At 39.0% G+C, this 26,519-nt stretch overlaps 1 protein-coding gene across 1 annotated transcript in view; it reads left to right on the top strand.

The window, feature by feature from the left end:
* ULK4 (unc-51 like kinase 4) overlaps window positions 1-26,519 on the top strand; it is an 892,765-nt gene that overhangs the window by 724,518 nt on the left and 141,728 nt on the right. Inside the window, exon 32 of the mRNA XM_006868826.1 lies at window positions 1,326-1,511. Coding sequence (XP_006868888.1) covers window positions 1,326-1,511 — 186 coding nt within the window. The remainder of the gene's footprint in view (window positions 1-1,325; window positions 1,512-26,519) is intronic.

Genomic DNA, 26,519 nt, shown 5'->3' with positions numbered 1-26,519 from the left:
GAGAAACGATAAGGTAGCGGGAGACAGAAAACTGCAATGTTAAAGTGAATAGAGGTAAATGCTGTTAACTGTTTATATATGAAGGGACTGCAGTCATTGTAATGAAGTAGGGTATATGCTCTGTGCATATAAAACTGATGATCTTCTCTGTAAACCTTCACTCAATTCACAATCAACAGTTTTGGTTTTTTTTTCTAAAAAAAATGTATCTTAGACTACCAGAAGAACAAACAAATCTGTCTCAGAAGAAATATAGCCAGAATACTCCTCAGAAGCCAGGATGGATATTTGTCAGGAGGAACCAGTCCCTGGTTAAGGGAATCATGCTTGGTAAACAGAGGGTCTGCAAAAAAAGAGGAAGAACTCCATGGAAATAGGATGACTGGCAAAGTGATAAGAGCATTGGGCTGACGTGTAATACCAATTGTGAGGATGGCACAGAACCGGGTAGTGCTTCGTTCTGTTGTGCCTAGGGTGACTCATTGGTACCAAACAGCATGTATTGCTCCATAGACATTAAAAGAATAATAGCAAGGGGAAACTATGAATAATTTTATGCTCATAATTTAGATATTTTAGAAGAAATGGATCAATTCCCTCCACAACCACCAACTACCATAAATCAGTCAACATGAACAACTAAATTGGCATATAATTATTAATGAAATTTGATTTGTCATTTATAAACTCCTGAAAAGCAGTCTCCAGGCTCAGCTGATTTCAGTGGAGAGTTCCTACAAACATTTAACGAAGATTTAGCACCATTTTACACAATCTCTTCCAGAAAAAGAAGAGTACAGAATAGTTCCCAACTCAATCTTTGAGATGACTACTATGTCATAACTAAATTCAAACCAAGTATGCAAAACAGAAAACTATAGCACAATATACCTCTTGAGTTTAGATGTAGAAATTCTCCACAAAATGCTAGCTAATTTTATCCAGTGTATATGTCAGTTAAAAAATAATAATAATCAAACTCTTTATATCCATAAACACACACTTAAACCTCTATGTATATATATATATATTTATGTGTGTATGCTACTCCTATATGTGCTTAACATTTATATGGGTCTTCTGCTAGTTGCGTGCTCTTCTCTTGTATTAAAGAAGGGCAACACAGGATCTAATTGACTTTGTTACTAGCCTAGTTCAAGTCGCTGTATACAGTTTGAAAAAGCTGTGTTGAAAAGTACATATTCAGTTAGTGAGGCTGTGTATTCAGACTGGTGTTCTCACTATTCACATTTTGCTATATTTCTTGAGAAAGACTAATACCATCTTCTTTGGAGTTTAAGAAGTCCTGTTTGTTTCTTTTTCAGCTCCCCAGTGAAGATCCTGAAATTTTTGAGGTGTCCTCCAAGTGTCTTTCTATACTGGTTCAGTTGTATGGAGGGGAAAACCCAGATAGCCTGTCTCCTGAAAATGCAGAAAGCTTTGCTGAATTACTTACTTCAAAGAAGGACCCCAAGGAGCACAAGCTTCTGTTGAGGATCCTTAAGAGAATGGTGAGTTCAAATAGAAACCAGGGCTGGGCTAGGGGGTTCCCTGGAGTCCAGTGGACAAGGAGCAGTTTCCTTGACATCATTTTAAGCTTCTAGAAAAATCGTAAAAATCGTAAACTCCTGGATACCTTTCATCATAAGCACCTGTTGTTAATATTTCTCATTTTATCTGTCTACTTCCATGAATCGTTTTTCTGAGCCATTGAAAGTAAGGTAGTTATTTTTGCCTCCTTACCTGTTAATACCTAAATGTATTTCCTAAGAAAAAGTGTATTCTCTAAGTGTTGGTATCTAAATTTGGATATTTGATATTGATGCAATTTTACTAAACTGCTGCCCTTTTCCCAGTTCTGTCAACTGTCTTAATACCTTTTTAAAAAATATGTATATATTTACTTTTATTTTGTAGTCATCTGTGAAAAGTGCTTTGAAACCTGTAGAAAGCTGGGCTAGCCACTGTTGGGTCCAAGTTATACAAAATAACACCCAACTAAGGCTCTTACTATCAACACTCAGGGAAGCAGCAGTCAAAAAATCAAACAATGTATTGCATTAGGCAAATCTGCTGCACAATACCTTTTGAAAGTGTTGATGAGCACAGATGTCAGCTTGAGGACTAAGGTGCACCTGACCCAAGCCATGGTATTTTCAGTAACCTCATGTGCATGTAAAAGCTGGTCAGTGAATAAGGAAGACTGTAGAATAATTGATGCTTTTGAGTTATGGTGTTGGAAGAGAATATTGAAAGTGCCATGGGCTGCCAAAAACCCCAACAGATCCTTGTTGGGAGAAGTGCAGCCAGAGTGCTCCTTGGAGGCCAACATGGCCAAACTTAATCTCTCATACTTCAGACATATTGTCAAGAGGGACCAGTCGCTGGAGAAAGGACATTATGTTTGGTAAGGTGGAAGGTCAGAGAAAAAGAGGAAGACCGCCAACGAGATGGATTGGTTAACTTGACAGCATCGATGGACTCAAGTGTGGCAAAGGTAGTGAGGTTGGCCCAGAATCAGGCAGTGTTTCGTTCTGCTATGCATAAGGTCACTATGAGTCGTTACTGAGTCGATGGCACCTAATAACAACAACAAATGATCCTAGGGAGTCCTGGTGTGGCGCTGTGGGCTAATGAGTCAGACTGCAAAGTCGTTTGAACTGCAAGGTTGGTCGTTCAAGTTCACCAGCTGCTGCTTGGAAACTCTGTTACAGGGTCGCTATGGGTCGGAATCAAATTGACTCGAAGGCATGTAACAACAACAAGGATCTTTGGGCCCAGTCAGTTTAGCTGAGACCTTAAAATTGCCAGTTTTGATGTTCAGTTCTGTATAGACTACATTTAGTACATTTGGGAGAGAAATGATGCAGGTTACCCTGAGCGTGTTGTGATGCCAGTGCCCACCCCAGAATGAAAGTCTGCCTTTTGTCTGTCCTTGGGCACCCTTTATTCTGTCCATGGTAGCCATTGTTTCTTACCTGCTGAGTTACGTTGTGTTCTCACCTTCATTTTTGGTCTTCGTAAGCACCTTAGGTCGAACTGAAGGAACCTTAAAACCTTATTTAGTCCACGCTTGAATGCTTCAGGCTCACCATAGTGTCTGCCAAGCATGTGAGGAATGAATTAGATTACGTATACAGATAGAGGAAGGGGACTTGAGAGATACAGAGAACATGAGTGAAGATTTCCTCTGACTGTAAGGAAACTGACATCTCAGATTCATTTCACTAGGCCAGGGGAGTCAGATTTGGTAGAAAAGCACAGGCCAGTGTTGATTTATTATCTTGTGTCAGTAATTGGATTAAGGAGGCTTGAGCAACACAGCCTTCTAGTTGTAAGAAGCTAAAGAGGGATAGACAGGCTCCCTGGGGATTACTTGAAAGTAAAATTCACTCCCTACCTTCTATAAAAAGCCCATCTCTTCTGTAAAGGTCTTATTGCCATTAATAATATTTTCTCCCAACTTTTTATTGCCAGAAGTTTCAAAACTCCAGAAAAGTTTCAAGAAAGAACAGTACACTAGCTGCCTGTAAAATAAAAAAAAATATGACTTTACCTGTATGGCTTCAGGGAAGGTGACCCTCAAATATACTTGGTCCATAGTTTGTAAGGCCAGGTAATGAGTGTGTTAGTGATTGGTATGCTGTGGTTATTGGAGAGCCATCTATGGGGAAACATGACAGATCCCTCCCAGTAAATCACATGAAAGGCCCTGGATTCTAGGAACTTCTGTTTGAAGTCTCAACCTTATGATAGTAATTTTCTAAAACCACAATTTTCACTTACAAAAAAATAAGGTGTTTAATTTCTGCTAATGGCACTAGGATATGTTTTACCCTTATGGTGTACTTTCTTATTATAGTCTATTTTTAGAACATCCAAAGAATGTTAGGAAACGGAAGGATTTAATTATGTGGTAATTTACCAGGAAGTTTGGAGATTTTATAATTAAGCCTTGTGATCTAGTTTTTCAAAGTGATTAGATACCTCAAGTATCTCCTAAGTTTATCTATCCCTTAAACTTGATCAGTTGGAGTTTTCCCATGGTAATGTTTGTAGGTTAGCTACTTGTTTAATTGTTGTTAAGTGCCGTCAAGTTGGTTTCGATCCATTGCGACCCAGTACAGGGTTTCCGAGGCTATAAATCTTTATGGGAATAGAAAGTCTCATCTTTCTCCCGTGGAGCGGCTGGTAGTTTCGAACTGCTAACCTTAAGGCTCTCAGCCCGATTCGTAACCACTACGCTACCAGAGCTTCTTTGTTTCTTAATTAAAGACAGCTTAGTTCAACGCTCAAAATAATGGCTACACCTGAACCATCACAAACTTTGTGTCTAAAATTAGTATAAACATACACTCCTGACTACTCTATGAAAACAGAGAAGTGATCCCTGGGAGGGTGATGTTACTATACCTACTGACATTACTATCACCCAGTAGTCACCTTTGTGCCCATCCACCTGCTGCAGGGGTGCAATTTATGCATTGCATTTTGTAGATGATTAGTATTAAAGATTAATTAAACGTATCTATCCCGGGTGTGGCACTGTAGGATAAGCACTAGACCACAAGGTCGGTTTGAACTGCATGGTTGGCAGTTTGAACTCACCAGCTGCTCCTTGAAAACCCTATACAGAGTTGTTAATGAGTTGGAACTAACTCAACAACAATTAACAACAACAATCCATAGAGAAAGGAGCCCTAATAGTGTAGTGGATTATGAGATGGACTGCTAACCACAGGATCAGCAGTTTGAATCTACCAGTAACTGCTCCATGGGAGAAAGATGAGGCTTTCTGCTCCTATATAGATTTACGCCCTCGAAAACCCTTTACAGGATTGCTATGAGTCACCATCACCACCACATCTCATAGAGAATCTTGTTCCTGAATGACTTTGAGAAAACCTTATTATCCTCGCCGTCAGCTTCCTTCCAAATTTTCTTACAGGTCCCCTGTGCAAAAAACAAAGGCAACATTTCTTCATGGACAGAGTCTTCGCAGCATTAAAGAAATTGAATGAAACTAAGAATTCTGTAGCTGTTCGCCCCTCCCCCCAAATTTTAATATCAACTTGAATTGCCAATTCAGAGTAGATCTCGTTTCTCTTAAACTACTCTTAAAAACTACTTGTTGAAGTATAACTACTCGTTGAAGTATAACAAAAAAGACAAAATTTTGCTTCTCTCCTTTCTAGTTGCTTTATGTCATGCTAAGACCATCTGCTTTTAACTTTCCTACCCCACCCCCCCCAACAAAGGGGGAAGGATTGATGTACAATCAATGGATTACTTCTGTTTTCATAGAGTTGTCAGTCGTGTATGTTTAAACCAGTTTTAGGCACGGAACTAGTTTGTGATGTTCATGTGTAGTCAATGAGTAAAAAGTGAATATAGGGGCTTCAAAAGGTTTGTGGAAGAATGCCACTATCTTCCAATTCCGTGTTTCCACAGTCTGAAGGCCCACGGCATTTCATTTTAAGGAGTGATAGTTCACAAAAGTTTTTTCCGTAGACTTTTCAGGAGGGGTCTCGCCTTGAATCCACATCACCTATTTGTAGTTATACTTTGTTGTTGTTATTCTAATAAAGAAAATCAGTATCTGGCCTCACATTTTGATTGAACTCTCCCTGGGGAAACGTTCCTGAAAGTTTGAGTAGGAAGCAAATGAGTAGTGGACTAGACACACGACTAGTGCCCATTGCTGTGCTGGTGGTCTGCTGTGCGTGGTCGATAGAGCAGCATTCCATCTTTGGAAACCTTGAGTAAATATGTGGCTTTGTACCATAGGTTACCTAGGGATGTGCATGCAACACAGAAAGAGCTCTCAACATTCATGTTGAATCTCTCATTCTTCCCTAAATGTACTGCCTACCTCTGCTCCCTTTTCTTTTTGAAATAAGCACTGCTGGTTAATGCACCAAACTGCAAAACTATTTGAACTGCAGGGTCGGTGGTTCAAGTTCACCAACTGCTCCTCGGAAAACCTATACAGGGTCGCTCTGGGTTGGAACCAACTCGACAGCACTTAACAACAACAACAACTCATGACTAGTCTGATTACCTTTGTCTTCCTTAGTCTGATCTTTCCAGCTCTGCAGAAGCATAAATGTTCCTTCTGACTGCTTTTTTCAGTGGAATTAGTTTTCCCTGCCCCCTTCTTGAAACTTGGCAAATAAAATTCATTCCCTGTCTTCTCTAAACAGCCTATTTCTTCGTTCAAGGCCCCATTACCACCGATAATAATTTATTCCAGCTTGCTATAGTCAAAAATTTCAAGACTCCAGAACAGTTGAAAGAATAGTACATGGACACCTAGAAACTCAAGAATTATTTTACCATATTCTCTCTATATAACCTCACCCTTTTGCTGAACCTTGGACAAGAGCATTATGACATTTGACCCCTAAGTGCTTCAGCATGTACTCATAGCACTAAGACACTCTCCTGCTTAAATACCATACCATTACTAGACCCAAGGAAATGAACAGTTCTGTAATATCAATATATCCAGTTCACATTCCATTTCCCCATGTTGTTAAAACATGACATTACAGCTTATTTTTGAGCCATGAGCCAAATTTCAAACACTGTGTTTGCTTTCTTAGTTTGTTTTAATCCAGAAGAGTCTTTCTGCCATTTCTCCCCCCCGCGAAACTGACTTAAAAGAGCCTTGTAGAAGGTGCACATTCTGGAACAGTGTGATTCTTTCCACATGATTAGTTCAGCTTCTCATTGATTAGGGATCTTCCTAATATGGCCCATTAGAAAGCATGATGTCAACTGGCCCTACCTTTGTTGTGCTGAGTTGGACTGCGTTGACAAAGGAGGACTGTCAAATCTTTGTACTAGAAAGGTAGTTAGTGTTCATGTTTCTCTTTGTAGTTAGTAAGTAAGCCTTGGGGGGATATATTCCTATGTCCACATTGACAGCATTTTTCAAGCAAAGATTAAAAACTATAAAAACAGGATAGCTTTCTGTGAGGAAAAAGAAATTGTTTCTTTTAAAACTGCGAGAAGGGAACATTTAAAATGTAGAAAGGACCAATCTGCTATTATTAATAGCAGGTTTACTATCTCTCGGAGAGTGAAAAGACGAGTCAGGAATACTACTTCCTACAATGTGAATTCACAGAGTGTGCAATCTAAGGTGTAAGTAAAAAGCTAGCACTTTGCTGTTTATTTTATGTCCTAGAGCTGCCTTAGAAACAAAAAACTTACTGTTAGGGCTTTTTAATTTATCCAAACCTTAAAAATTCTTGTTTCTTAGTAATTATCTGGTTCAAATTATAGTTACTGTAAGTTTCTGTGGAGTTTTTTGATTTTCATATGTACAAAATGCTGCAAATTCTCTTGGGGGGATTTCTTTAATGACATGCTTTTACCAAACCCATTTTCAAAATGTGTTAAGTATTAGGATGAACATGCCTGAAAAGTACTTCCTTGCAGTCCTATACAGTAATGAAAATGTGTTTGTTGGCCTTTTCTTGGGGGTGGGGAGGGGCTGTTTTTTATGAACACCTACACTCAATTTTTATGTTTTTTTGTTTTTAAAATATTTTAAATGCCATTTCCCTTAGGTAGTCCATATTAAGTAGATTCATTTCACTGAAAGAAGCAGTATGTCACATTGACAATATGATAAGAATGTGTTTCTTAAAAAGGGCTGCTTGCCGCTATAAAGGTTGCATATAACAAAGAATCCAGGTTGAGTTGTGTTATATTTTCCCACAGGGGGGAAAAAATCATTTGATATTTAAAATTTTTATCTGAAAGAGCACTTTAAATTCAAGCTGTTAATAAGTTCATTTAAACTTATGTACCTTATTTTGTAAACTAGTTGTTTTGAATTCAAATTATAAAAATATTTGACCAACTTTAGGTGTGTGATTTAGCAACACAGGTGTTTTATTTGTTTTGTTTTCAGGAATAAGTGAGGTTGTAAAAATAAGCTTATAATGTAAATTTACTCAAATTAGCCATCTAAGTATTGTGCTAAGTTGTGACAAATTGTTTAGTTGCCAGTTTATTTAAAAAGAAGGAAAAGTTCATTAAAATAAATTTAGTCTTTTGATATTTCAATTATATGAAGCCATTCTTATAATGAGCTATGTGTTGTCATTGCTAAGTGGCAACAAGTTGGTTCCAACTCATAGTGACCCTGTATAGGGTTTTCTAGTTAGGTTTGAACCACCAACCTTGCTGTTGACTGTCCAGTGCTTACTGTACATTGCCACACCAGGATCCTAATGAGCTATACGTTGTAGTTGTTGTTAACCGCCACCGAGTTGGCTCCGACTCATAGCAACCCTGTATAGGGTTTTCTGAGGAGCGGATGGTGAGCTTGAACTACCGACCTTGTAGTCAAGCCCTTCTCCTACAGTACCACACCAGGACTCCAATGAGCTATGTAGCATTTTGTAATACACAAAAACATCTTCAGTAAACCTTAGAGTGACCACTCATTCATTAAGTATTTCTTGAAAGTGCATTTGTGCCATATTTTGTTCTAAAAATCTGCTGGAGACAGAGCAGTAAACAAAACAGATGAAAGTCCCTTCTCTAATGGAGCTTACGCATTGCAGGCTGAGGAGAGGGAAATGGTAGCCATGAGTTATGAATAAACTATGTATTTGGATAGTGAAAGTACTGAAAAGGAAAATGTAAAAGGAAAGAAAGAGAGGAAACATGGAGGGGAGCTTGCACCTTTAAATACTGTAGTCAGGGAAGGCGTCATTGAGAAGATGGCATCTGAGTGAACACCTGGGGAAATGGACAAAGCATCCATGGAGATATTTAGAGCAGGAGCAGGCACAGAAAAGTTGCCTTGGTCACAGGCTGATACATGCCTGACATTCTAGAAACTTCAAGGAAGCCAGCCAGCCTGTCTAAAGCAAAATGAACGGGGGAAACATGTAGGATGAGAGCGATAACAGGGAGGTGTGTGGTAGCGGGAAGAAATCATGAGGACCATGTCAGCCCTGGTGAAGACTGGCCTTTAGTCAGAAGTAGATGAAAGGCTTTGGAGGGTTTTGAATAGAGGCATGCAATAATCTGATTGCTATATTGAGAGTAGTCATTGAAAAGTGTGAGGAATAAGGTGTCAGGAGGCTGCTGTAATCCAGAAGAATCCATGATCGTGGTATGAAAATGAAAAACTATTATTTTGGATAGAACCAATAGAATTAGCCAACATATTGGAGGTTGGTTATAAGACAAAGACTAGTAAAAGACAATGCCAATTTTGGCCTAAGTCAAAAAATGTAATGGCTAAAATTACAGGAGAAGTTCATATGAGGGAAAGAAGAATCAGGAAGTCCATTCTTAACATGTCAAGTTTGAGGTACCTGTCAGACATCCACATGGAAATGTCAAGTTGGCCATGGGATCTACAGGTCTGGAATTCCAAGTAAGAGATCTGCTTGGAGAGAGGAACAGTGAGAGAGAAGAATGTGAGCTGCTTAAGTGAGGATTCTGGAGGGTTTCTAGTTAATGGGAAAGAACAAGTCTAGGGTAAAATCATAGGGCTGAGTACCTGAAATGCTTTCAGAAAACCAAAGAAGTAAGTGGTCAAGTGCTAGAAGAATTCTCATTGTGGTCATTGGAATTGCCAGGCAATATAACAGGAATGATATGTAAAAAAAGGATAGTAAGTAAGAATAGTTGCAGATGGTATTGTACATTGACCTTTCATGCAAAGCTCTGCAGTGAGAAGGGATGGATAATGGTCAAGAAGCAGCAGTGAAGATCAAACAGCCCACCACCAGGCTCTGGAGAAGATATGTGAGGCCTGCAAGGGAAGCCCTATAAGGGAAAAGCTCTTATTTTTTTAAGAGTAAGAAAGCAAAGGGAATATCCAGGGAAGATATTGGAGACAGAGGAAACATTGCTGGTGACTGTCCAAAGAGCACAATGAAAGAGCCTAAAGAGCACAGTGGAAAGATGGGGAGGGATGAGGAGAATCACAGCCCTATGGAATTGAGAGCCCAAGGGAATAGTGATGTAGAAGAACTGGGCTTCAAATCGTGACCAACATAAACCAGGATAAAGGGATGGAATGAGATTGGTCCTGACGATCCCAGGCAGACAAGTGGAGCTAGGCTGTGAATGGGACCTTGCTGTGGTCTGTAGAGTTTTGGACATCTGACTCCAGCTGAGACAGAACAGAGTCCGTCCAGAATGCCTGTGTTGTCACATCTGCCCATAGGAGTGAGCAGAGGAACTGTTTTACTCTGAGCATGGGGCTCCCCCATGAAACCAGCCAACCCATGACCTCTGGAGAAACACTTTCACACCATTGCATGGGGCTCTACTAATAACTTTAAATTGTCTTTCACACAAAACTGTATGATGGTACATTATAGCATCTCTAATATTTAATCTCTTGGACACCATCATAAGGGTTTAATTTTTATTTATTATTTTTTCCAAAACTATTTCACATTGGCTTAAATTTCCATTACTACTCCATGAAATGGCTGCCTACAACCATCATGTCTTTTAGAAGGGTCCACACAAGGCTGGACTTCCTGAGGTAAGGGTTCAAGTCATCCCAAATATTGAACTTTCCTAAAGTGCCGTACAACTCTGCATTCCCTGATACCGATCATGACTCCTCCCATTATTAGTATTGTCCCCCAAGTACCAGGGTTCTGCAACTTGCTGTAATGTCTCAGAGACCATGGGGTCAAGGAAGTGGCTCACACAGTTGTGGAATCTGGCAAGCCCCTCATCTGTTCAGACATCAGTGTGCAGGTGTTACTTGCTCACATGGCATTGGGCTGTTGATTCACAAGACTCTGGAAGCTGGCAAATCAGGTCAGTCTGCTGAGTCAAATTCCAAAAACTAGGGGCCAGCTTGATTAGTCAAGCAAAGGAGCACACAGCCACTCACTGAGATGGCTCCTTTTATACCCAGCAGGATAGCAAAATTGATCAAGCCCTTGTTAGATTTCCAAGTTTTTAAATCATAGTGAACCCTGTTACTGATCACCTCCCAACTAAAGCTTATCATCCTATCAGTATCTGCTCCCACATTTTCTTACTCACACTCATCAAGAGAAAGTTATTTGGTGAGAATTAAAACAACTATGGATAGAAAAGCCATATGAAGTAATCCACTGCGGTGCAGGCCACCCATTGGCTCTTCTAACCATTGACCCTTTTATACTTGAAGAATTGACTTTCCCACAACAATCATTTTAACTGATCATGCTCATGAAAGCATGTAAACCAACCACTTCATGAGTATCTCCTTCTATTTTAGATATCCAAATTTAAAATTGCCCATCCCTATCAGCCCAGTTCTCTGAGAAGTTGAACATCTTTCTTGATGCAGAGAATCTTCATCTGGTTGAAGTTTGAACATCTGAAGCATTCCAGTCCAGTCCAGTTCAGAGCAAGCCATCAAAATTCCAGCAATGTACACCATCTCTTCATTTTGTCTAGATGGGAGTCCACAAACACCTCCCTGTGCTTCAGACCACCTTGCCCCTTCACTGTCTAAACCTTGACACCAGTTGGGTAGGTTGTGGTCCGTAGGCTCAGGAGTTCACACAACTCCCTAAACTTCAGACCAGCTAGTCCTTCCTTCTCTCTTTCAATTCATTTCTTTATTGCTGCAAATTCTCCCACTTTCCCTCATATGGATCCAAGTGATCACCATTGAGTATACTAGGCTTTATACTCACCAATTCCCTATAACTTTCAGTCCTTGAATTGGGTTATCTTTAATGGGCACAGAATTTTCCTGCTTTGATACATTCAACAGCAAACTACTTGCTTGAAATTTGAAACAGCCAAACAGTCTTCTATATTCTGTCCTGTGTTTCTTTCACAGATAAATCTCCTGTTCTCTTAGCAGTGCTGCATGGGGTTCAGGTTTCTACCTAAACCCCTTACTCTAAAACAACTTGGAGGAAAAAAAAAGTTTCTTGCATGCAATTTTCAACTCTTCTTTTCAGATATTCAAGCAATGATAGGCTGAAGGTGGGTTTACACGCTATCTATAATGAAGATAACCAGTTTTATTTCCATCATACATGTACCTATTTTACAATACGAGTTTGGAGAAACCAGTATCCATAATATAGCCAGATACCCTCACTAAGACACCCAATCATCCTGTCACCAACCCTGGACTATTCCTCATATGCTTGTGGTCTTGGGCCTGGGAGGGTGGATCCAGTAGGCCCTAGCCCCCTATCAGCTCTCTTTGTTTATCTGGCCTGGCTTTCACCCCAGGTGACTCCAATAGCAGTTTTTATCCCCTAAGCATCAGAATAATGTTGTGCACTCCTTTCGGCCATTTCAGGTAATAATAAGCAAAGAAAACATTTGAGAATCACGGCTTTCACTTTCCATGCCCCTTTGATAGTTCGCTTACAAAGCCCCATGCTAATTTGAGTCTGAAGCCATTCAATGAACCCTGCTTCTGACACTAACTGCCAAAACTCTTACCAACCATTCTTCACCAACACTCTTTACTCAGCAGAGTCCAGTTATTCATTGCAGTGGCCCCGGAGAACTCAGACACCATACTCACAGTTACGGGATTTATTTAGAGAAGCTTACACGTTACCATACATGATCAGAAAATGCTCAGGGCACAGTTCTTCCAGTCAGGACAGCCTTTCCTCAGCTGTGCCTACAGGAAGGCCTTTTTCTGCCTGAGCAATGTTACAGAATTCAGTTTTGGCTGCTAATAAATGCTCACAGGGCACACCAGTCCACCACAAGCCTCATCCAGAAGGCACTCGGCTGTAGCACAATGGGTCAGCAAAGCTAGGTCTCCCAATGAAATGTCTGGGTACACCCCACTCTGCAGGCCAGCCTCGTATCCAGAGTCACCCAGCTTTACTTCCTCTGTTGGTTCGGAAGCCCACAGATCTGTCTTGTGCTCTGGTTTTTGGGTCTGCTACTGCTGCTCCTCTTTGCTCTTTCTGTGTCAGTTTTTTTGTCCCTGGGTCAAGGAGATCCAGTGTGCGGGGATCTTGGGGTTGAAAGGATGCACTCCACTTCAGGCTCTTCTTTGATGGTAGTGAGATCCCACCTCCTGCTTCTGAGATTGCTCATTTCAAACCCATGTTCAGGAGTTTACCAATCACTCACAACTGAATCACAAGGTTGTTGGTTCAAACTCACTATTTGTTCCTCGGATACCCTGTACAGGGTTGCTATGAATCCAAACTGACTCCATGGCACTTAACACCAACAACAATCAGTGTCAGAAAGCATTTATTTTGGTTTTAAATCAATATTCTGACTTGTAGGGTTGATGAGCAGACTTGGACTGATGACACCATCTTCTTCCAGAATTGTCCTTGGAATGCATCTGAGAAGGATGTAGGAAGGCAGGTGGTCCCCATGTGCACTATAGAGAGGTCATGTCTCATTAGCATCTGGTTTGGGGTAGTGGAGCCAAGCATTCTAGACTAGCATCTTAGTGATACACATGAAATTATTGTTGAGTCCTCTCATAACTTTTGTTGAGGCCCCACATAACTTTTTCTTGTTCAGGAATTCATTTTCCAATATCACTGCTAAAGGAGATGTTTAGAAAATATTTCTGAGAAAAGCTTCCTGTGGCCTGTTGCTTTCCTGTTTTGGTTGAAAGCCTGCTGCTATCATAACCCTCCTTGAAGCAAATAATGATTGAGCTCTCATAACAAATTATCCCTGCCTCCCATTCCGATTTTATACACAGAACTTATTTATCCTTTCTTCAAAAAAAGTCTCAAAGTTCTCTACATGATAAAATTTTTTAGGTTAGTTAATACTTATATTTGCTGTAAACCGATAGCACTGGCTTTCTTGCTGTGAAGCACCCCTAGAAACATTGTATACTTCATTAATTAGGGCTCCAAGATAATTTGATTTTGTGTACTATGAAAGTTTTGATGCCACTTTTTTTTTATTATTATTCCTTCATTATTATTTCAAGAAACTAAGCCTGTTTATAAACGCTACTTGGACCTTTTGTATAATGGTTATGAGTGGGTTTTAATGAAATTTGAGAGTGTCTCTAGAGATCACAGATACTGGGGCCTTTAACATTGTGGTGTTGCTTAGCAACCTGAAAGTCATTACATTTCCAGGCTCTGTAATAACATGATATACTTTTCTTTGCTAGTCCCTGATGAAAATGTAATAGAAATAATCCCTTTCTAAAGGTTGCACTCCATGAGTGGATGGCAAAATAGATTTTTTTTTTTCCCCCTCTCTCTCTTTACAACCTGGGCAGATTTTAATTCAGTGTACAAAGTATTGATTTTTGAATGTGATGTGTAACAGAATGAAATATATTCTATGATGATATACTTAAAAGGAGGCCTACTATTCTAAAATGATTGTAAATACTGTAGAAATTAACACATTTCTGTACCCTTAGTCTGTTGAAAATAAGTTGAGTTTAGTAATTGATCACCAGTTAATGCCAGAAAGTCTGCTATTTCTAGTTAATTTATCCTGTCCAGGTACTAGACAGGTTTTTAAGTCTAGTAAACTAATACTTCACAGTAGTAGGAGCAAAGCCAGTCTAAATTGGTGAAAAATTGACTTACTGATATAAACAAAAATCAGAATCGTTTGTGCTTTTAAAGGCATGTTTCTCAGATCATAAAAATAATATACAACTTGTACATGAAGTTCATACCAGCGCTACTTGTAATAGACAAATGGTAGAAATAATTCAAGTGTCCATGAACTCACATGAGTAGATAGTGGTATAGATCGAGACAGTGAACTATTACTCAGCAATGAAAAAGGAATTAAGTATTGCTTGCTGTGTCGGATAAGCACTCAACCAGGAGGTTGGTGTGAACCTCAGGTGATCAGTTCAAACTCACCAGCTGTGCCTCGAAAACTCTATTCAGGGTCACTCTGAGTGGAGACCCACTGGACAGACCAACAACAACATAATAATAATATGGATGAAACTTAAAAAGAATTCTGCTGAGTGAAAGATGACAGCAGAAAAGATTATATAACATGTGATTCCATTTACATTAATAAACAATTCTGTAGTGACAGACAATAAGTGACTGCCAGGGGCAAGAGAGGGGAAATGGGGAGTAATTGCTGATGGGCATTGGATTTCTTTTTGGAGTTACAAAAGTCTTCTAAAAGTAGTTAATGGTGATGGTTGCATAACCATATGAATAAAGTAAGAAGTACTGAATTGTACAGTTTAAAACAATGAATTTTATGGTATGTGAATTTGTTATAAAAATTAGACCATCCAATAAATAATGTAAAGTCATGGTAGATAACTTGGAGAGCAGAGAAGACTAAAAAGAAGAAATCAAAATCATCTTTAAACTTAAAATTCATAGATAATTATAGTCAACTTTTTGTTTAGTTTTTTTTCCTAGTTAGACCTGATACACATGTACATGAATATGTGCATACATACATACCAATAGTATACAGACAGACTTTTTAAATGGATATTTTGAATCATGGTGGCCCAGACTTCCTGTGTTTACCTTACTTGCCTCCCCAATTCCTAATGAAATGATAAAAAGAAGTACCAAAATAATAGAAATGCATACTCTCACTGAAAACAAGGACATAGATAACAGGATTGGTTTGCAGAAAGAGTATTCAGAATTTATTAGAACACAGTCCAGCACAAAGAAATGGTCACACTGAAAAGCTCTGGAAGAATCCCAGGTTCTGGTCACCAGGAATTCAGAGCAGGCATAGGCATCAACCCGATGCTCAGATCTATTCACCAGAAGATCTTTTTCAAGGTGCCCTGCCAGTGGGCGCAACACTAACTGAATTCTGGGCTTTGTTGTCTTTCCTCTGATCCCCCAAGCCACCACTCTCCACCCTCCATCAAAGGGGTGCTCACCCTTCCATGCCCGTTCCTCTATAGCTCCCCTGAATTAGTGTCCTTCAGTTATTTCTACAAGCTAATCCCAGGACAGAGCTGTCCACAGCTCTTAGCTTAGGAAGAGATACCCAAGAAAATCAAAGCATGATACTAAAAGTTACTGAGGTAGTAGTTAGTTCATAAGACTACAAGTACTCATCCATGTAGCTCTTCATGTGTAAATATAAACAAAGAGGAATCACTAGACATTTACAGAAAGCATCTCTTGGTGAACCTGAAAGGTCAGTGACCTCATGGGAAACAAAACAAAGATAATACAAGAAATTACTTGAAAATAATAATAAAAAATTCTAATTAGTACCCTCAAAAAGACTTGGGAGATTATTGCATCCATAAAAAAACAAAAACAAAAACAAAACATGACTTCCCAGTTTTAAATCAAGTCCCCAAACCAAATCCACTTCTATTGAGTGGATTCTAACCCATAACAACCATAGGGTTGCTAGGCTGTCCCATAGGGTTGCTAGGCTGTAATCTTGATGAAAGCAGACCAACATTTTTCTCTTACAGAGCAGCTGATGGATTTGAACTGTTGACCTTTCAGTTACCAGATGAGTACTTCAGCTATTGTACCATCAGAGCTTCTTAAACCCAATAGAGGAATTGAATAATAGAATAAACTTTCATAAAAACCAAGTGATTTATTTGTAACACCAACTTGAAGAACTCTTTCTGAACATTGTTGTTGTTAAGTGCCGTTGAGTTGGTTCTGACCCATAGCGACCCTGTATAAGGTTTCTGAGGAGTGGCTGGTGACCTTGAACCATTAAGATGAGAGAAGTGTTCAGAATCGTGGAAGATGGATCCGGAGTAGCAACAGCACTTCATGGGAGCTGTATATTTACATACATGGGAGCTGTATATTTACATACATGGGAGCTGTATATTTGCATACATGGGAGCTGTATATTTGCATAGCAGGAACGTAGTTCTATTGCCAGGTGACCTAGACACTCAGGACATTCATGAAAGGGACCTTGGACCTCAGGCCTGGTAATCCATCAAACTTAGTCTCCTAGTACAGAGAAAACGGACTGTAGCATGTAAGTAAGTCTCTTCACATCTTCCACATGAGAAGAATTTGCATCTTGTGTGCAATATGGGTATATAGTCAGTCAGTTCTCTGCAATATGTGTTTTAGATATTTGTAGACTCTTTTGAACTGGATTTTGTCAGATAATTCGCTTAGACAAAATCAATGACTGTTTTGTACTTTTCAAAACATACAATGAAGAATGTTATTCTTGAAGTGCCTATTTTATAGGTAGAATTTAAGTACCTTATATTGCCAATGCTAGAATGTATTGGGAAAGATTACCCACACTCCCTTCTACTCATGTTTAACCATAACAGTTACCCCCTCTTTTATTGAACTAGCAAGAACTATTTCCACAAGTTCATTAGCCTACGATTCCCTGGGTTTCTGTTGAAGTCGGAGAGAATTTCAAGAACTGAATTGCCCCCTTAGGGAGGCCATCAGCCATTTGACTGGGATTCCGTCTTTGATCCCAAGGAGACTTGCTGCAGGGGAGGCTGAATGCTGAGACTGTTACTTGCTGTTTACTTTGAGAGCATCTCTTACCTGTACAATGATGCCATTGTAACCCTGCTTTGTGAGACTGTCCCATCTTTTCTGGATTAGAGGATTTAACCTGTGCAGCCTTTCAATGAACATATCACCCTTTGTTGAGATAAACAGCAAATCTAACCACATGGTTTATTAACCATTCTCTTTGCAACATGAAACATATGCTTTAGACCAATTTGATTCATGTCTTCTATCAAGAAAATAGATTTTCCTAATTTTATTTTGTAAGCCTTTGTTTGTGCTTTGATTTGATACAGCCTTGCATGTGGTGGCTTTGCAGTGCAGTAGATGAAGATGCAACTTCTGTAATACGCATGTGCATGTTGTGAATTTGCAATGAACATGCTTGTTTAGCATAATGATGAAATACTGTGGATGCATAGGGGTTAGGCAGCTTTAGGTCTAGGTCTCACTTCTTTTCTTGGGTAAACAGTTGGTTTCTGGGCAAGTCACCTATCTTCACTGAGTCTTTGTTTTCATATCTAAAAAATAGAAATATCATTTCAACCATAATATTATTGCAAGGATTCATTGAGAGTGTAAGCAAAGTGCTTAGCGTGTGCCTGGCACGTAACTGCTCGAAAATTAGTAACTATTGCGGTTACTATTAACATCAACAGTCTCCTCATCATTTTTATTTCCATATTACACTAATGATCTTGCCACACCAGAAAATGTAGTTGTCTTATTGCTTAAGTGAATATTTCTTTCTGTCACATAATAGTAAAAACATAAGGACATGCTGTTTATTTGAGGGATATTTTAAAACAGTGCTGGTTATTTAAAGGGTATTGTGACCTCTCCATTGTAGTTTGACTGACATTTAAATTGCTTTGTCTAAAGGAAAGTAAAAAGCCAACACACCTTAATCTGATTTCTGAATTTGTGACCGTCACATGAGATGATTGTGTCTAAGTCTACTCCTTTCACCTCAGGGATTACCAGAGCCTGGTTCTGAGGTTTGAAAACTATAATTAAAAGTCCATGGACTGGATTCCATACTTTGTGGAGCCGTGGAGTCTGGGTGAACCATTGAAACTATTGCTTTGAGATCATCTTTAAATCTTAAACCAAAAATATCCCTTGGAGTCTTCTTGGAATGGTAGTCTAATTTAGGTGGTAAAATAAATAAATAAATAAAGTCTGCCTTGAGCATTATGCTCTTTTAAGAACTGTCTACATGGGATCAAGACAACAGCAACTGGAAAGATTTCATGGGAACTTTAGGGGGCAGTGAGTTACTGTGAAAGAGAGAGGGACAACTCAGAAATAGGAGGTGAGAATAGATGTGGACAGCTCAAGGAATGTAATCAGTATCATGGAACTGTGCATGTAGAAACCATTGAATTGATGTGTGTTTTGCTTCATACATTCTCAACAGCACAAAAATGTCTATGAGCCAATGAAACATGTTTACACAACTCTTCTGAAGATGGTTGTGCTGATATAGTTTCTCAAATAATGTATAATCTTGCTGTGGTCTTTACTATAGGAGGTAGTGTTAGCACATTTTTGATCATTTATTTATCTTAAGATGTGTTTAGGTAAGTGGCACTGTATTTTACTTAACAAAATTAGCAATAGAAGCAACTCTGATTAGAAATTTAATTAAGGATCTAAAAAAAAAAACCACACTGGTCGCCATCAAATCCATTCCAATGCATAATAGCACAGTGTGTCTCAGAGTAGAACTGTACTTCTTAGGGTCTTCAGTGGCTGTGACTTTTCAGAAATCTTTTGCAAGCCTTTCTCAGCAATGCTTCTGGGTGGATTCAAACCACCAACCTCTCGATTAGTAACCAAGTGCTTAGCCATTTATACTGCCCATCATTGAAGATCTAAATGATAAGGAAACTTCTGTGAGCCACCCCAGAGAGAATAGTTACAGAAGATGAAGGATTTTTGATCTGATACAGCAATGTGGAACTGAAGTACATATCAAACCCCTCCCTACTAAAGGAGACTGTGTAGTTAAGTATCCTTTCTCTCCAGGGAAAGACCTTCAACAGACAGATCTGGACAGCCTTGGATGGCTACTTAGTAAGATCCTTGTTGGTACTCAGTGAAGTAGGGTATAGAACAACTTAACATGGTATAGCCTGAGACAGTGGTCCTGACCCCCATGCCCAGCTGCTCATTAAGACTTTTGGGACTATTTAAGAAGTGATTTTGCCCCCGTATGCTCCACAGCATTCATAGGTGTGTTTGCATCAAAGGTAAATACCCACGTTGTAACTGCTGTCAAACGCTTATATATCTATGCATATACTTGCTATCTTCCTCCCATTCCCATACAGCCTGTGCATCTGTCAGTGTATCTACCCATAAAGCATACTTGTTCTAGGTTTTTTCCCCCATAAAACTCTATTTACCTGTATCACCTTTATTTCCCTTGCACTTCTTCTTATGTCTTTACTTGTCTTCAGCATTCTTCTGCTGTATTTTATATTGCCCTCCCAATCACCAGAGTTAATATGTGTCTACTCTCTAGACAGAGAATTAGTCTCCCTTCCTTCCCACTCCTGGTAACCATCAAAAAATGTTTCTTTCAGCATGAAGATTTTTCTTGAGTTTTTATAGTAGTGGCCTTATGCAACATTTGTTTTGTTGTGATTAATTTCACTCAGCATGATGTCCTTCATCCATGTTATATGAGGTGTTTCACAGATTCATCATTATTCTACAATGTTGTATAGTATTCCTTAGTGTGTATGTACCAAGGTTTGTTTATCCATTATACTACTGATGGGCATTTAGGCTGACTCCATCTTTTTGCTATTGTGAATAATGCTTCAATGAGCATGGGTGTGCATATATCTACTCATGTCATGGCTCTTATTTCCTGTGGATATAGACCAAGTAAAGGGTTTACTGGGTCATGTGCTATTGCTATTTCCAACCTTTTGAAGAAGATATCATACCATTTTTCATAGTTGCACCATTTTACAGTTCCATCAGCAATTAGAAGGGTCCCAGTCTCTACATCCTCACCAACATTTGCTCAGGTGAGATGATATCTCATTGTTGTTTTGATTTTCATCTCTGTAAGGGCTAATGATCTGGAACACTTCTTCATATGTTTGTTTTTTTTAGTAAGTTTTTATTGTGAATTGAGTGAAAGTTTACAGGGCAGGTCATCAGTTTTACATTCAACAAATCATATACCTTGTTTAATTACAATGATACCCTCCATGTACCATCAGTTAACAGTATTTCCCTCTATTCACTTTAGCGGTCTCTCTTTTTTAAAAACACTCAGGCATATATAATAATTTACACCACCAAAGAGCACATTATACAAATCTGCCTCCTGGCTGCCATCTCTTAGTACCTCTCTTCTCATGAATCTAGAGTCTTCAGCTGCTCCCTCTCTCCATGGCCCCATCTCTGCCTCCATTTCTGGTGTTGCTCCTTCTCTGGATAAGGTCTTGCATTCTGCTTGGGCTCTTCTCTCTTGATGGTCCTAGGGTCCTGTGTTTCTAGACTGTAAGATTAACTACTCCCCTGTTTTTGTTATCAAACTTCTATCTTTCCAATTGTGACAGTCGCAATTAGTCATGTTTTATTACTCACTATTGAATCATAAGACTCTTATACCCATCTCTTTTAACCAGACCCATCTAGACAAGATGGAAACTATTCAGTGAGGTCTTCCTCATTTGTTTATTGGTTACCTGAATGTCTTTCTTGGTGAAGTGTCTGTTTATGTCTTGTGCCCATTTTTTAATTTGCTTATCTGTCTTTTTCTTGAAAAGGTGTTGTAGTTTCTATAAATTTTAAAGATTAGTCTCTTGTCTAATATATAATTACAAAACATTTTTTATACCTAAGTATCTCATCTTTGGGGTGGCTATTATAAATGGTATTATTTTCCTCATTTCCTTTTCAGAGATGACTTTATCAGTGTAATGGAGTCCAACTGATTTTTGTATGCTGATCGTGTACCCTGCCACTTTGCTGAATCTTTAAATGAGTTCCAATAATTTTCTTGATGATTTCAGATTTTCTATATATAGGATCATATTAGAGAGATTGGCTACTTCTTTTCCAATTAGGATGCCTTTAATTTCCTATTCTTGCCTTAGCTCTGGCTAAGATTTCAAGTACGATATTGAATACAAGTTGTGATGAGGGGAATCCTTGTCTGGTTCTTGTTCACAGAGAAAATGTTTTCAATTTCTATCCATTGAAAGTAATGTCAGTTGTTGGATTTGTATGTTGTTGTTAGGTGCTATTGAGTTGGTCCCAACTCATAACAACCCTATGCACAACAGAGTAAAACACTACCCAGTCCTGTGCCGTCCTCACAATTGTTGTTAAGCTTGAGCCCATTGCTGCTGCCACTGTGTCAATCCATATCCTTGGGGGTCTTCTCTTATTTGCTGACTTTCCACTTTACCAAGCATGATGTCCTTCTCCAAGGATTGGTCCCTTTTGATAAGATGTCTGAAATATGAAAGAAGAATGATGGTGGATTTATATATATGTGCTTAATTATGTTGAAGCATTTCCCTTCTATTCCTCTTGTGTTGAGCGTTTTTATCAGGAAAGGATATTGGATTAATGAATGTTTATACAAATGCCTTTTCTGTATCATTTTATATGATCATATGGAGTTTTTTCCTTTGCTTTATTTATGTAGTGGATTGCATTGTTTTTCTAATATTGAGCCATCCTTTCATCCTTGGAATGAATCCTACTTGGGCATGATGTATTGTGTTTTTGATATGTTGTTGAATTCTATTGACTAGGATTTTGTTGAGAATTTTTGCATTTATGTTCGTGAGTGATAATGGTCTATACTTTTCTTTTTTATTGATAGCTTTGCCTGGTTTTGGAATGAGGGTTATACTCACTTCATAAAATGTACTCAGTAGTTTTCCATCCTTTTCTATGTTCTGGAATTATTTGAGTAGAATTGGTTTTAGCTCTTCACTGTCTGGGAGTCCTGGTGAGGCACTATAGGATAAGCACTGGACTGCCAAGTAAAAGGTTGCTAGTTCAAACCCACTAGCTGCTTCTCAAAAACTGTATACAGGATCGCCATAGGTTGGCACCAACTTGACAGCATTTAACAACAACAACTCAGTGTTTGGTAAAATTCACCATTTGGGCTCAGACTTTTTATTTGGTGTGAGTTATTTTTAATGACCTGGCCCAATTTCTGCTGTTGTTACCGGTCTTCATGTTTTCCTACTTCATTCTGTTGTTAATTTAGGTGTCATGTTTTTCTTAAAATTTATCCATTTATTCTAGCTTTTCAAATTTGGTGGAGTCCAGTTCTTCATAGTATTCAGTTATTATCATTTTTATTTCTGTTGGTTCTATAAAGTTTCTTAATCGTGTTATTTGCATATTCTTTTCTTTTGTTACATTTGCCAGTGGTGTGTCGATTTTATTAATTTTTTCAAAGAACCTACTTCATGTTTTATTGATTCTTTCTGTTGTTTTTCGGTTTCATTTCTTTCTGCACTAATCTTTTTTATTTCTTTTCTTTGGGTGGGTGTAGGCTTACTTTGGCTGCTCTTTTTCTAACAGTTGGAAATGTTGCATTAATGTTTTGATTTTGGGTCTTTCTTCTTTTTGGATATGTGTATTTGTTGATATAGATGATCTTCTAAGCACTGCTTTTGCTGTGTTCCAAAGGTTTTGGTATGTTGTGCTTTCATTGTCATTTGATTCAAGAAGTTTTTTGTTTTTTGTTTTTTTATTCTCTTACCTAGTAGTTATTAAGCAGTATAGTTAATGTCCATTAATTTGATTTTTTCCCCTTGATCTTCCTGTTGTTGATTTCTAATTTTATAGCAGTGTGATCTGAAAAGAGGATATGTAGCATTTTGATATTTTTAATTTTGTTGGGGTTTGCTTTGTGACCTAAAATATGGTTTATTCTAGAGAAGGCTCCATGTGTACTGGAAAAGAATGTTGTTGGGTTGAGAGCTTTTTATAAGTCTGTTGGTCACGCTGGTTGATTGTAAAATCCACTTTTGATAGTCTTGTTATTTATTCTTAATCATTCCTGTACTTGAAAATGATAATGATGTTCAAAGTTGTCGTATGTATCCGTAGTCTTCTGTCTCTAAAGGTTTGTTTTTCCAGTAAAGAAGTCACAAGCAGTGACTTGGAGCAGCACTGGAAGCGAATATTGATTTTACAAAACCTTTAAAACAGGCTAGCAGGAAGTGGGAGAGTTTTCTTATCTGTTAAAATGATACTGTCTACTTACTGTTGCATTAATAATGCAATAACCTGTGTAAGGGTCCAGCACAGGGTCTGGTGGAGGGCAGGTGGATGGACACTGCTACCGATCGATCAGCTCAGGGGCAAAGTCCCGAAGATGAAAGGTGGGCGTGTGTACTAAGTCCTCCTAGGCAGCCAGTCATCCCTGATTAGATTAAGAGAAGAGACATGGGTACAGAGCTGCTGGAATTCAAATCTTTACCCTGCCCCTTGCTAACTCTGGGTCCTTGGACAAGTTATTTAACTTCACAAAGCTAAGTACTGATTTACTTGTTAGGGCCCTTGTATAGAATGCTGGAAGGTACGTATGTGATCATAGTCCAGTATAAGACATCAGTAAATGAGAAAATACACGTCACTCAAACTTGTACTTAGGAAAATAGCAACTGTCTGTGTAAATGCCCAGGACCCAGACACACATCCCAAGAAAATTATCCATTTTCATAGTACTTGTTTGCTCAGCGAAGGCCCATTTCTATTTGAGCATGCACACCTTCTGCTAAGGGGCTAAAGTAGGTGGGTAAAGTAGAACACACTCGGCTTAATGCATGTATTTTTTATTGCTTGCCTCTGCAAGAATCCAGAGCTCTGAAGTCAGCTTTATTGCAGCCACAGTCAGATGTGGGGAAGCAACCCTGGCCCAACACCTAGCACCGAGGAAACTTCTATTGTCTGCTTCCCCAAACAAGGGCCCAGCCTTTCTGTGTCTCGCTCACAGTCACTCAGAGCAGTCAGCAGAGCGGCTCATGGCTTTATGCAAAAGATAGGTGAGCCCATCTGGCCCCCCTCAAGGTCTTGACCCTTCATGACCCTTCCCGCTACCAGCACATAATCCTTAGTCTCTGGGGAACCAGAAACATGTTGCCAATTACTGTGGGCATCTCTGTGTGCCCACCAAGAAGCTCCTTGTGCCTTGTTAGATTCTGGCAGCATGTCTCAGGGGGTTCACTGTGAGGTCCCAGATGCTCACTGCCTCCATTACCATTACAAAGGCTGGAGGATGGCCAGACTGTGTGCCTGGGCCACAGCTGCCACGGATGACACTGGAGACTGTGTCACTGGACAGAAACTTCCAGGAACGATGCAGCCAGTGCAGGGCTCTGTAATGTTGGTGCTGCTTCTCTGGAGCCTCTGAGCTATAGCCAGGCTAGCATCACCTCAACTGTCAGGTGCTTCTACCTGGGACATTTTGGTTATTGCCACCAACTAGTTAATCAGATTTCTTTAAAGATCGGGCCACAGTTTTGTTTTGGCCACCTCTTCATAATCATTTAAGAGTCGACAAGGATGGAGCCATCTCTCTGGGCTGGCCATGGGACAGTCATTAACATAGGCCATATCATTTAATTCTTGGAATAACCCTACAAGAAAAGATTTTACATTTTACAGTTGAGGCAATAGAGAAACAGAAGGCTAAATGAGTAAGTGGACTCGTAGTGTGGCACGGTATAATACACACTGGACTGCCAACCACAGGTGTAGGCAATTCAAACCCACTAGCCACTCCTTTTAGTCCCTATACCAGGTCACGATGATTCAGAACTGACTTAGCTATACATAATCAACAACAGTAACAACAAATTAGTAAGTGACGGAGCCAGGATTTGAATGTAGGTTTTTTTAAACTCAACATTTTAAACCACCACGTGTAGTGTATATCATATCTGTCCATGTGAGGAAAACTTTGACAAAATTCTCCAGGACCCCCCGCCCTTTTTTTTTTTTTTTTAACTTTTTGTTGTGAATTGAGTGATGGTTTATAGATAAAACTGTCAATTTTAAATTCAACAAACCTTACACTTTGTTTCATCTCAATGATTATAATTTTCTCCATGCAACAAGTTATTCCACTTCATCCCTGTGGATTCTGTTTCCATTCCACCCTTTTCTCCCCATCCTTTCTTAACTTTGTGCTCAGGTTACCCTTTTGATCTGAAATGATTAATCATACCTTACTACCTTTTTTTTTTTTTTTTTTAATGTGTTGCAGATTTGAATGTTTCTAACTCATCTCTGTTTATGAAAAGCCTCAATATGTCAATCACTAAATCAGTTGCAAATTCTAATTCTTTCTCTCTTGTTGGGATTGACTTTTCCTTTAGAAGGAAAAATCCCTAAATAATAGGATGCTGTTGAACTTAGCGCTAGGAACTTTCTGTGTGCTCCACTGATATTCTGGGGTGTGTGTGTGTGTGTGTGTGTGTGTGTGTGTGTTAGGCATTCATATCTGAAAAGAATTTGCTAGATTCACCCATCTTAGTTAATTATCTGTTTCACATAGGTAAATTGGCTATTCTGGTTAATGGAGGTCGTCTGTTTAACAGGGCTCTCAGGAAATTAGAATGCACATATTCTTATCAGCAAAGCTCCACTAAAACACAAATTAATTGTTGCTTGACAGTTTAGAAATCCTCTCTAAATATACAGTGATCCACAAGATGTTAAAAGGAGCAAAACACCGAGTGAAGCCTTGATTGATTTTTTTGTTGTTGCAAGAATGCTGGGCAAAGACTGAAACAAGACCTTTACCTCATGCCTTAAAGAAAACCAACTCAGCATGGATTAAAGACCTAAATGTGAATCCCAAAAGTATGAAGGTCATCAGTGAAAAAGTAGGGACAAATGTGAGGGCTCTAATTCAGGGAATACACAGACTAACAAACATTTCGAAAACTACACAAACAAAAGTAGACAAAATGGATGAGTGGGACATACTAAAAATTAAAAACTTATGTGCATCAAAAGACTTCACCAGAAGAGTAAAAAGGGAACCCACAAAATAGGAAAAAATATTTT

This window comes from Chrysochloris asiatica, unplaced genomic scaffold, assembly GCF_000296735.1.
Source record: "Chrysochloris asiatica unplaced genomic scaffold, ChrAsi1.0 scaffold00124, whole genome shotgun sequence".
Lineage (NCBI taxonomy): Eukaryota > Metazoa > Chordata > Mammalia > Afrosoricida > Chrysochloridae > Chrysochloris > Chrysochloris asiatica.
The sequence above is the reverse complement of the archived record's forward strand: the minus strand, read 5'-3'. Positions and strand labels throughout refer to the sequence as shown.